Genomic DNA, 12,339 nt, shown 5'->3' on the forward strand with positions numbered 1-12,339 from the left:
ATAAAAGTAAAAGAAAAAGAGAGAACTATACTACAGCAAATCTCTGTATGGATGGATATAAAATCTGAATTTAAAAATGGAAAAGGAAATTGTTACACAGAATACAGAAAAAGTAGGTAGGGAAATAGATGATATAAAACCACGTGACATACACCTGAAATTAATGTAATATTGAATGTCAACTATACTTTAACTAAAAAGAGCTTTAAATTCCAGAATGGAAAAAAAAAAAGAAGAAGAAGAAGAAGAACCACATGATAAACTGACAAATTTGAAACCCTGGGTAATGATTAGAACTTAAACATTTAACTGGCAATATTTTTTACACTATGTACAATTATCACTTTTAAAACTGAAGATGAAAAACACTTCAATACCTTTTAAAACAAAAAAATGCTACTTCTTTTTAAATCAATCATGAAATAACAAACCATTAATTTCTTTTACCTGAAGAACTCGAACGACTTCCCATGCTGCTCACTTCCTTGTCATAGCTTCCGTTCTCTATCTGATCTAATTTTCTCCGTGCTACAGAAAAAAGAAATGGACTGCTTGTGAAAATTATCATTACCATTTGTCCCCGCGGCCTCTGACTTTACTCGCTAAAATCACTTAGGCAAAAATGGCAGAAGCAGCAAGAGAAATTTCTTGAACACATACTTTGAACAGGAAGGCTGCAGGGTCATTCACATAAAATGACATCTAGGAATGTACAGGTCAAATACAAAATATACAGAAACGACACTGTGATAACAACTACACTGGCCTGAAAGATGTAGAGGAGTACTAGAAATTTCCCCCAAATTTCCCTTCAATTATATCTATAAAAACAAACTGAATTCTTATGGCAAATATCTGAATATATTAAGTAAATGCTAAGTTTCTTTAGTTACTATGTTTTATCATATTTTGACACAAATAAAGCAGAGGGAAATAGAGAATAGGAAGTCAGAATACATCTTATTCATCATTGTATCCAAGCACATAGCACAGACTCCCACTAATTGTGTGACTTTTTAAATGAAAGAAATCTGGGCTTCAGTTCCGGCTGCTCATCACTGTGTCTGGTTAATCTACAACCGCTCTGGGCCTGTTCCCTACGACAGGAAAGGTTCGGACTCAATGATCTCCAAGTTACAGGTCTCCCAGGTGGGCTGCAGGCACCACAGATGCCGCACAAAACTACTCATAGACACACGCAGGGAGAAAATACCAGAACTTCTATTGATACTGAATCTGATCTTTTAAAATTTCTATTTTTCTTATGTTTTCTAAAATACATAGAATAATACACATTTAAAACTTATAGACATATATATGGAGAAAAATGCTTAAATAATTTTTACTAATAGGAGTATCTGATCAAAAACATTGATATACTACTGCCCTAAAGTGCTTTTCTGACTCTTGCACTTTGTAGTCCCACGACTGAATGTGCTTTAGCACAGAAGATGCTCCAGATTATTCATGTGACTGCAAGAGGTTTAGCAATTTGGTTTATGAACATGAATACATTAAAAAGAAGACAAGGCTCTAATCAATGTAGGATCTGATGTAAAAATATTTTTTCTATAGATCCTTATGATTAAAAGACACACACACACACAAAACCATTCGAGGTCTAAGTGTGAAGGAGTGTCGTACCTTGCTGGAGTTGCTTGGTAAGGTCCTTGACACTAGAGGCGTACTTCCGCCTCTGCGTCACCAGGTCATCTTTCAGCTCTTCGACCTGGGTGCTCAGTGCCTCGGCCTCGGCTCGCTTACCGGCGAGTTCAGCTTGCAGAGTCTGGACTTCCTCGTTTCGCAGTTGCTCTTCTTTCAACAACCTACTTTCCTAAATGTCAAATTAAGGTAAAACAAAAAACACCCATTTTAATAAATGACGTACATGTTTCTATCATTTCTCAGTTTAAAATGTCAAAAATACAAGGTCTTTAACAGTACATTCCGCTATCGTCACTCTTTACCAGGTTTCCTTTACTGAGCTCCTCGAATTCTTCATGTAGCGAGGAGGGGGGCACATTAACACGTTTGCCATTCACACATGCAAACCCACGCGTGCTACAGGTCTCTGCATTTCTGAACTACAGTCTCGAATCATTTTTACAAGCAACTTGAAATCACTCTCATAACTTGGAAGTATTTAATCATTTTTAAACTACAAAGATATAAAAATGTAAAGTACTTTTAAAAAATATATAGTAATTCCAGTGAAGAATGACAAAAACCCTGATTTTCCTGTTTCCAAAAGTGAAGTATTTCTTCATAACCATTTTAGGGAAACATTTTATTATAAATTGTGAGAGTTGAAAGGAAAAACTGACACTTCCACAGCATTTGAAACGACAAGAAAGTCGGTGCTGGCAAACAAGAGCTTAGATCAACCACCGCTAGGTTTACACTGTTAGGGAAACCAAGCTGTGCTTCTTGCTATGTTGCTTTAAGTGTTCAATGTACAATTATACTCACCAAATTAACACTGGTCTGCTTCATTTGTTCACATTGGCTTTGTAACTGACTTTCACTACAGGCAAGTTTATCGAATTGTGACTGCAAAGAATTGGATTCAGACTGAAGTTGTGCATTCTTACTAGTGAGCTTTTCTGTAAACAGTAGTAGCTCAGATTCTCTTTTCCTACTGCCTTCGATGTCTTTTTGTAGGTCATTAATCAAAGAATTAAGACTGTCCACTTCTTCCTTCAAATTTTCAATTTCTTGTTTACCTCTAAAAAACAAAGTTTATATTTAAGAAAAAATGAAACCATTAAAAGACATTAAATTAATGGTTTGGGAATTTTCATTGAAGAAGGTACTTTATACAGATACTTTTATTATTAGTATATGTAATTATTTGTGAATGACAAATACAATACATGCTAGGAACTAAGAGCTGGGAATGTAAGTGAGCAAGACCGAAGGGGGCCCCTGTTTCCAGAGTCTTTTATCAAGCGGGGAAGGTGTCTGAGAGTGATAAAACATTGAGGATGAGAAAGCACCAAGCGGGTCACCCACCCAGTGCAAGTGATGCTTGAACTGACACTTAAAGAAGGGTAGCGACCTTTCCCTGTGAAAGGCCCAGACAGTAAAGGCCTTAGGCTTCTGGGGCATATGGCCTTCCCTGCACTGTTCCATTCTGCCACCGCTGTGGGAAAGCAGCCATGGACAAAACGCAAAGGGATGAGCATTCCACAAAACTGGAATAGACCGAAAGAGGCAGCGGGCTGCATTTGGCTTGCAGGCCACAGGGTGCTGATTTCCGACCTGAAGGAAAAGTAGGAATGAGCAGCAGAACCACAGCTGTCCCAGGCAGAAGAAGCTGCGTGCTGAAGCTGAGAAAGGAACGAGAGAACGAGCGGTCGCTGGTCTGAACCAACGGAGGTGGGACTCCGACGGAGATAAGGACCGCCCTGGATCCCTGGGGCCCCGTGCGGGGCCTGGCACACGGGAGAGTGGGAACACGGGAGTGGAAGAGGAGAAGGCATGGAGGGATGAGCAGCCGACAGGCACTAAAGACCTTTCAGGCTGAGTTAAGGCATCTCCAGGGGTGTCTTCACCCCTTAAGGCATCTTCAACACTTCTTCTTCCAGAGTGGCCCAGAGACGCGAAGAGGATGGACACCCCCGTGTGACTAGGCAACCCTGGAGGCAATGGGAAATCGCTGACATGTTTTGAGAAAATTTCCTTTTTAAAAAGTTTATGCTAACCACAGTGTGGGAAATGTATTAAAGAGACGTGAAGGGTGGGAGGAAAGTTTAGAAAGTGTGGCAGTTTTCCAGATGACAGCGGATAATGGCTTGGACAAAGGGAGCAGCCACAGGAAAATAAAAAGTAAACAGACTTGACAGGCATTAAAGAGTCAGCATTGATAATACAAGTGACTGGTTAGATATGTGAGGGGAAGGGGAGAAGAGCCCAGGTGTCCCCCAGGTCCCTGGGCTGGAAAACCACGTGGACACTACTCATGTCTCAACTCAGGAACATCAGAAAGCCACAGTGGTGAATGGGAAAGATGGTCAGTTTTGGACATTAATTAAAGTGTCAGGTGCTTTTGATACTTTTTGTGTCTAGAGCTCAGCAAAATGGGCTGAAAATGATTTGAAGGTCCTGCAAATACTGTAGGAATAAGTAGGATCGCCCAGAGTAATAAAATAAGGACAAAAGAGTTTTACGACAGAATGAAAAGACTGCCAGGGAGATGAGAAAAAGCGTGGCCAGAAAGTGGGAGGAAGACCAGGAGCACACGGACAAAATGAAGCCAGAGGCGCGTCAAGAAAGCTAATGGGCTCAGTGGTATTAATACTGACAACTCAAGCAAAGCTTAGTCTGACCAAGTGTCTACTGGATTTAAGGGGGCATCAGCAGTTTTTAGTGGAATACTAGGGTAGAAACTAGAAACCAGAATGAAATGGAGCGGGTTAAAAGAAAAAAGAAAGAAAGAAAGAAAGAAGAAAGAAGGAAAGAAATAAAGGACGAGTAGAGATGCCTTTATAAAGATGTGTGGGCTGTGAAGGAAAGGAGCACGGTAGGGAAGGTCCCTGGACCTTGAGGTCTGTAAGATGTAGTAATATGTAAATGCAGAAAGAAAACACAGTCAGTAGAAAGAGAGAGGTCAGAGATAAAGGATAAAGAAATAATCAACTAAGGCCCTGAGAAGGCAAGAGAGCAGAGGATCCACAGCTGGAGTAGAGAACATTTCGACTCCCAGAGGAACAGAGGCATGTCTTCCATCAGGAGAAGGAGAAGCAAGACGAACGGCTGTGGATGCAGGAAGGTTCACAGGACTGGGAGCAAGAGGTTGTTGATAGGACTGGCAGTGAGAACTGCCAACTGATAGCTCCCATTTTTTTCTGTGAAGAGGTAATCTCCTGCAGCAAACAGTAAGGTGAGAAGAAATACAAGAAGTGTAAAGAAAGCAATAAGGTTTGGTCGAGATGCTAAGAAGACAAGGGAGAAGTTTCTAAGGACATATGATAGGATTAAAGGTATATTAATATTCCCAGTTGAGGCTGCTAACCGTGAATTTATAGCGGCACCACTCTGGATGATAGTGAGATTTTTTTAGCAACACTCGGCAGCCTGGGTATCAGTAGGGTATGAAAAGTACTTGGATTCAACCTGCATCCATGCTCTGCCAGGAAGCATCATGAGTGGACCTCAGCTAGGGTTTTATAAGAAGCCAAGGGATAATTTCAGATCATGACCTCAAGCTCTATACACACAAAGGTATCGCTATAGCCGCACATCTACCTTTTAGAGGGAAATGTCAAGTACTATGCGTAAGTAACAGAATTCGGAAGGTAAGGAATGGATCAAGAAACCAAAATCCATTGTCTTAGAAATTGCTACTGCCAATGTTTAGGGAATATAAACTTTGATTTTTAGAAGCCATGATGGGAACTTCAAAGATAATCCAAAAAGGTTCAAATATAGAAATTTAAAAATTTTTAGCCAGTAAAATTATAAAATTATTCTTGTTTAATGTAATCACCGCACTTAAAGACAGAAACCTGAGGTAGAATTTAAAAGCCTGTTGATCAGCACGAACAGAAGTTGCTCGGTTTCTACCTTTGATGCTGCTCCTGTAGCTGATCCGCAATTTTCACTTTGTCCAGTAAGTTCTGGATCTCAGCTTTTTGGCGATTAATAATTTCCTTATATTTTGATAATTCATCTTCTGTTCGTAATCGTTCATCTTCTAGACATTTCACCTATCACAAATCATAACCAAGTTAAACCACAGTCTTTTCTCGTTCCTTATTAACTATTTCAGGTAGTGATCATACAGGATCCGGCAGAAGTAAGGCTCGCTTGAGTGTGTTTGGTGGGGTACGTGAATGTCTTGCACAAGACAGCAATTTGAACATTTCACCTAAAATGTCACACGGTGTGCTTGACTATGACAGATATTGTTATGTTACAGAACTACAGCTTATGATTTTGTAATAAAAAGGGGGTATGTATTATTTGTGCTGAACCTGGTATATTAAAAGTCCAAGCTGAACTCTGAAGCAGTGTTACAGTAATTAATGGGAAGAAAACATAATGGGAAATAAATAGTCCTGGATTTCTGTCTCAGATGTCCCCCGATTTAGTCTTGGGAGTTTTAGTATGTCATTTTATTTTTGCCGAGTCCCCATTTCTTCACCTGAAAAGAGGCTATCCTGTCGCTACCTCAACGAACTGGCATGGAAAACAAATACAAGTGTATGTGGTTGTATTTCGCTTGTTTGTTTTGTTGATCAGGTTCCACTTAGGGGTGAGATCACGTGATATTTGTTTTTCACTGCCTGGCTTACTTCGCTTGGCAGAAAGCTCTCCAGTTCCATCCACGCAGTCATGAAGGGTAGGAAGTTCCTTCTTTCTTTTTGCTGCGTAGTATTGCATTGGGTAAATGTACCAGTTTTTTAATCCACTCACTTACTGATGGGCACCCAGGCTGTTTTGAGTGCTTGGCTATTGTAAATTGTGCTGCCATGAACATTGGGGTACATAGGTTCTTTTGAATTGGTGTTTCAGGATTCTTAGGGTATAATCCCAGCAGTGGTATTGCTGGGTGAAAACAAACAGGCAAGCAAAATACAACCCAGGGACATTGAAATAAAGAACAAACCGACAGTAACCAGAGGGGAGGGGGGAGAGGGATAATGGGGGAAAATAGGGGAAGGGCCATCAAAGAACCTGTATAAAGGACACGTGGACAAAGCCAAAGGGGAGCAGGTTTGAGGGTGGGAGGCAGGGGTGGGGGGGCAGGGAGGGCATGATGGGGTGAAAATGGAGACAAGTATATGTGAATAACAATAATAAAAAATAAAAAATAAAAAGTGCATATGGGAAAGACTTTGAAAATTACTAAGTAGCTACTTAAAAGGAGTTGAAAGCCTGTTTCTAAATAAATGAATGATGTGCAATGATAACGTTTCACAGTCATATTAAAAGGGATCTTAGTTTTATAGTAAAGACAATAAGCACTGGAAAGGATTTAAGAGACTAGTAGAAATTAAGACCGTATACAAGACCATTAAGTGTACCCAGGAGAAATGTAAAGAAATTCTACCTATTGCTTTCTCATACTCAACAGTTCTCAAGTCCAACTCTCTTCCCAATGAACTTGCTGATAACACTGCCTTTGCATGAGAGGCCCGACAGGTACAGCAAACGTGTTATACAACAGGCGAGTTTGCCAAACACTTCAAAGGAGCTGAAGTGGAAGACATTTCCATTTCAGTAAGAGAGTTTTATTGCTAGGAAATTGATATTCCACTCATATGAGTTCTTTTCTTTTGGGAAATTTCTATTTTTATTCATGTATTTTTTCAATCCACACCTGAGGACATGTTTACTGATCTCAGAGAGAGAGGAAGCAAGAGAGAGGGAAACATGGATGTGAGAGAGAAACACCGACGGGCTATCTTCCGTATGCACCCCAACCGGGCCTGAACCTACCACCTGGGTATGTGTGTGCCCGGGCTGGGACTGAGCCTGCAACCTCTTTTGGGTGTACGAGATGAAGTTCCAAACAACTGAGCCATGTGGCCAGGGCTTATTTTGGAAATTTTCTAAATAAATACCCTTTCCTCAACATTTTAAAGATCAGGAGTTCAAAATTAAAAATATTGACCTATCTTTGAGTCATGACTAGAGCTTCAATTACCTTTGTTCTCAGTGTCCGCAGCTCATCCATGCCCTCCTTAAATGTCCTCTTCAGGTCTTCCAGTTCCTTTATTTTGGCATGATGCATCTTTTAGGAAGTTTAAAAGAAAACACAAATCATTATATAGCAAGCTAAACTAGATCCTGCTCCTCCCAAAAGGCTTTAAAAGCAGATGACAGTAAGCTCTCGTAATTTCTCCCTTCTGTATTTATTACACGCTCTAGGGCGTACCAGGAACAAAATGACTCACTTCGAGCTGGTCAGATTTTTCTTGCATTTGCTTTTCAAGTTCTCCTTTTGTGACTCTAAGCTTGGCATCCAGCTCATTTGATTTAATTTCTTCTGACTCCTAATGGAAAAGAAATGAAAAAGTATGACTTAATTTTTAAAGTTTTATACTTTGAAAAGTGAAAGCAGCTTTGGCAATTAACTGTACTAATTAAGAAATACATAGCTTACTTATCTAAAAATGACTGCCTTGAAAGATTTTAAATATGTCAATTTTGCAAGACTTAAAATATGTAACATAATACAGAGTGGTTTTATTTTTAACTTAGACATTTATATACATGTACTATTCATACTTCTAATATTTTCTAGTTTTTTTATTTGGTTAAAAACTTCTCTAATGAGATTTCTATATAAGTTACAAGTAGTTGAACACAGGAAATAACCCATATTTTATGTAACTGCCCTACCAAATATATTCCACACTTTGAATATTACAGACACACAAATTTAATGAAACAGGAGTGCTGATTTGGCATAATGCTGTTACTAATCTATTTGAAAAGTTAAGCATACCTGGTATGTTTTTATCATATCCTGACAATTTTTTCGAATCTGATCTGCTTCTTCCTTTGCTTGGGTTAACTTTGTTGTTGTCTCTTTGAGTTTATCTTTGGTTTCCTGCAGGGGCAAAAAGACAGTGACAAACCTGGGCAGAGCGATGTGATGAACGGTAAGAACAAGGACCAGACAGGGGCAAGTTCTGGTCTCAGCACTGCCACTGAGGAGCTAAAGAACTAAAAGCCACGAAATAAAGTTAAATTTGATAGGGTTTCAGCAAATCACTAGAATTTCCTAAGTACCAAGAAGAGCAAATATTAACCAGTTCTTTGCACACATACATAAAAAAAAAAATTCCTTGGTTTATGGCTGTGGTATCCGAAAACTGCTTTTTTTATAGATTCATACTGCAATTTGGTTTCTATTCCTAATCACTCTCCTAAAATTGCAATTCTGAAGGTTACCCTCTCACAAAAATTCAATTACTTTCTTTTTGTTGTTCCTTATTGTTCACTTTGCTCCAGTTCCGACCACTCCCAACTCTCTGAATATCCTCCTCTGTTCCCATTACAAGACAGTATGCTGTTTTGTCCCTCTGCCTTCCTTGGCTCCGTGACCGGCTTTCAACTTCCTGTGGCAATTTTCCAAGACACATCCCTGCCCTGAGCTCTTTCTCCAGAGTCCTTCAGGGTACCATTGAGCCCCACATGGTTTTGGCTATCATGTGACTTTCAAATGAAAATCGTCTCCTCCTAGTAACTTCCCTTTAGAAAGGGATAAATGCTATTATTCTGCCTTCCCATTGGTAGAGTTCAGAGCATCCTTATACTGTAACGGCTGGTACACTGGACTTTTGTGTTTTCCCCACTGAGGACAGAGTTTCTGGGCAACACCTGGCTCAGAACTTGCCACGTATTAATGGTTCAAGTAGTGTTGGATGAATGAGTAAACGAATACCTAATATACAAATCTTCTGTTCTAGTTAAGGTGGTCTTCCCAAATACCAAATAGTCACTTCCCTTTTTCCTTAATGTTCCTCCACTCGGGACACCTTTCTCTTCATCCTTGAACCATCTAAACTGCATGTACCCTTCACACACTGCTTTTCATGTGTCATTCTGTTTTTGTATAAATCTGTCATACAATTAAGTACTTAGTTATATACTTTCAGCTGCTGGTCTTTCAATAATAATTTGACATTAAAACTCAGGACTACTTTTAAAATATAAACATTTGGAGACTTTTTCAAATATTGTTTTCAAAAATTTTTTAAATTTATTGATTTGAGAGAGAGAGAGAAAGAAAGAAAAACATTAATTTGTTGCTCCACTTATTCCTGCACTCGCTGGCCATGCCCTGTCTGTGCCCTGCCCAGGGACCCAGCCCGCAGTCCTGCCACACTGGGATGACGCGCCAACCAACGGAGCTACTGCATCAAGTCTTGTTTTATCCTTTTTTTTTTTTAATATTACACTATTACTTCAACAATAGGACAGAAAGAAAGGAACTTTATCTTTTCCCCCCAACTTCTATATAATCAAGAACTGAGACAGAGTCTGGCACATAGGAGGTACCCACTTCATTCACTCAAAAAATAGTGATTGAGAGATTCCTCTTTGCCTAAAAAATGCTTCCTAAACAAATGACTGGGTAGAAGCGAGAGTCACATTACGTGGGTTTTAGGTAGGGCATGGACTGCGTTTCACCCACGGAGTCCTTCCCTGCGTGTTCGCTGAGCACCTGCCACGTCCCAGACATCGGGCGGCAGCCTGTGCGATCACTTTTCATTATACTACTTCGTTGATAAAATTGTACTCATTAAGCACAATACCAATAGAATTATATTCATAATAAGCAGATAAGTTATTCTTTATATATTTGATATATTTACATAAAATTTATATTTCTTGACTATAAGAATCTTAGCATTGGTGATATTTTTTTTAAGATTTTATTTATTTATTTTTAGAGAGGAAAGGGCGGGGGGGAGAGAGAGAGAGACACACACACACACATCAATGTGCGGTTGCTGGGGGTTCTGGCCTGCAACCCAGCAATGTACCCTGGCTGGGAATCGAACCTGGGACACTTTGGTTCCCAGCCCACGCTCAATCCACTGAGCTATGCCAGCCATGAGCATTAGTGATATTTTTTAAAATTTCCAGAACATACTTTCAATTTGGATAACCTACAGGTTCTCCTCTTTCCCTCACATTTCTGACAATGCTTAATATACAGGACAGCATACCAAAAAATGCTTAAAGAAAAAGGTCAATTTGGGGGTTGCAAACAATGAATAATAAAATTTAACATGCTATCCAATTTAACATGTAAATCACTCAAGGAAATAGCTTTTCACAATCAGCAAATATGCAGTCCCAAGCTACCCTACATGAGTCACTAAATTACTGTGCCTCATTAACTATTACTGCATTTGCTTTTAAAACTGATTCTAATGATTTTTACACTGCATTACAGTACTCACCTTGTGTGAATCCATTTCCACTTTTAATTTGTTTTGTGCCCATTTTACTTTAATGATGTGAGAATTGATGTCTTCCTTTAATTTGTCTATTTCTCTGCCAAGTCTAGCAGTTTCTGCTTCCTAAAATAATAACAGTCACATTTCTCATTTAACAATCAACCAATTATTTGTGTATCCTTTTATCTCCTCAAAATAAGACCCTAATGCTATACTCCAGAAGCTGGCACGTGATGGCCTATAAGCCATAAAACTGATTTAAAGTGCAAATCATAAGATGGCAGCAAAATCCTAAATCCAATGAACAGGCATAATTAACATACTATATTTCAACAAATTAGACATGTTGCAAATACAAGCATACCTTTTTTCTTCTCAGCTAGCTGGCCTTAAGATAAAACACAAATTAAATTGGTTTTTGCCAGAATTCCTGAGAACAAGGACAACATTTCTGAACTAAAAGACAATGAATAAAAACTAACATTCACCACCGAGAAATGATAATCTGCTGGAAATGAGACCACGCCTTGAGGTGGCTTCTTAACGCAAGGGCTCTAAATAGCTCGGTAATTAAATCTCCTTGGAAAGCATCTAAGAACATGTTTTATTTTACAAGAAAAACATTAATTCTATTTTATAATAAGTGTTACATTAGGATTCTGGTCAAGTTATACTTATTAAAACAAAATATATACTATGTATATACCTTGCCAAAATAAAATCTTCCTTCGGAGTACAAAACTTATTTCTTCAAGATAGATTTAATGAAATTTTTTTTAAAGATCTATCAAAAGTTACCTAATAAACAACACATCAATTTCTCATCTTTTTCCAGTAACATTTTCTGCAGACAGGTAACAAGATATTGGAATTACTTCAGCATTCACATACTTAGAAGGTGAAGTAAACAATTTCATGTTTAAGAGTGGTTCATCACGATAAGTTATGATTATTTGATTAAATAAGAAAAAGCAAACAATAAATTCCAAATGAGATAAAATCGCATAAGTCATACCTTTGTTTCATACAGCTGGTGCAACCGTCCTTTCTCCTGAGAAAGCTGTTTAATTTTGTTAGTGTTCTTCTCTGATTCTTTGTTTGCGTCTCTAAGCTTTCTCTCAAGTATCTCTTTTTCCTTTCGGAGGTCTAAAGATTCCTTCTCACCCCTTACATACTTCATTACCATTGCTTCTTTTTCCTGGCGAGCCTCTTCACATTTCTTATTGGCCTTTGGAAAAAACACCTAGCATTAATAAAAACTATTTTTCAAATAAAAATAACTGGAAAAAGTATATATTTTTCTATAATGTTATGAATGTATACTTTGGTTTTTGAACAACATTCCCAGGACCTGTATCATGGAATTTTAAAGAGAAAAAATTCAAAATTATAGATAAACAATACAATAAACAAATAA

General features: G+C 38.5%; 1 protein-coding gene across 1 annotated transcript in view; it reads right to left on the reverse strand.

Annotated features, from left to right (window-relative positions):
• CCDC186 (coiled-coil domain containing 186) overlaps positions 1-12,339 on the reverse strand; it is a 41,206-nt gene that overhangs the window by 8,406 nt on the left and 20,461 nt on the right. The window contains exons 5-13 of the mRNA XM_028513528.2: positions 11,938-12,150; positions 10,926-11,045; positions 8,456-8,560; positions 7,902-8,000; positions 7,652-7,738; positions 5,566-5,708; positions 2,470-2,725; positions 1,645-1,834; positions 448-528 (exon numbers count right to left, since the gene is read on the reverse strand). Coding sequence (XP_028369329.1) covers positions 448-528; positions 1,645-1,834; positions 2,470-2,725; positions 5,566-5,708; positions 7,652-7,738; positions 7,902-8,000; positions 8,456-8,560; positions 10,926-11,045; positions 11,938-12,150 — 1,294 coding nt within the window. The remainder of the gene's footprint in view (positions 1-447; positions 529-1,644; positions 1,835-2,469; positions 2,726-5,565; positions 5,709-7,651; positions 7,739-7,901; positions 8,001-8,455; positions 8,561-10,925; positions 11,046-11,937; positions 12,151-12,339) is intronic.

Source organism: Phyllostomus discolor, chromosome 5 (genome assembly GCF_004126475.2).
Source record: "Phyllostomus discolor isolate MPI-MPIP mPhyDis1 chromosome 5, mPhyDis1.pri.v3, whole genome shotgun sequence".
NCBI lineage: Eukaryota > Metazoa > Chordata > Mammalia > Chiroptera > Phyllostomidae > Phyllostomus > Phyllostomus discolor.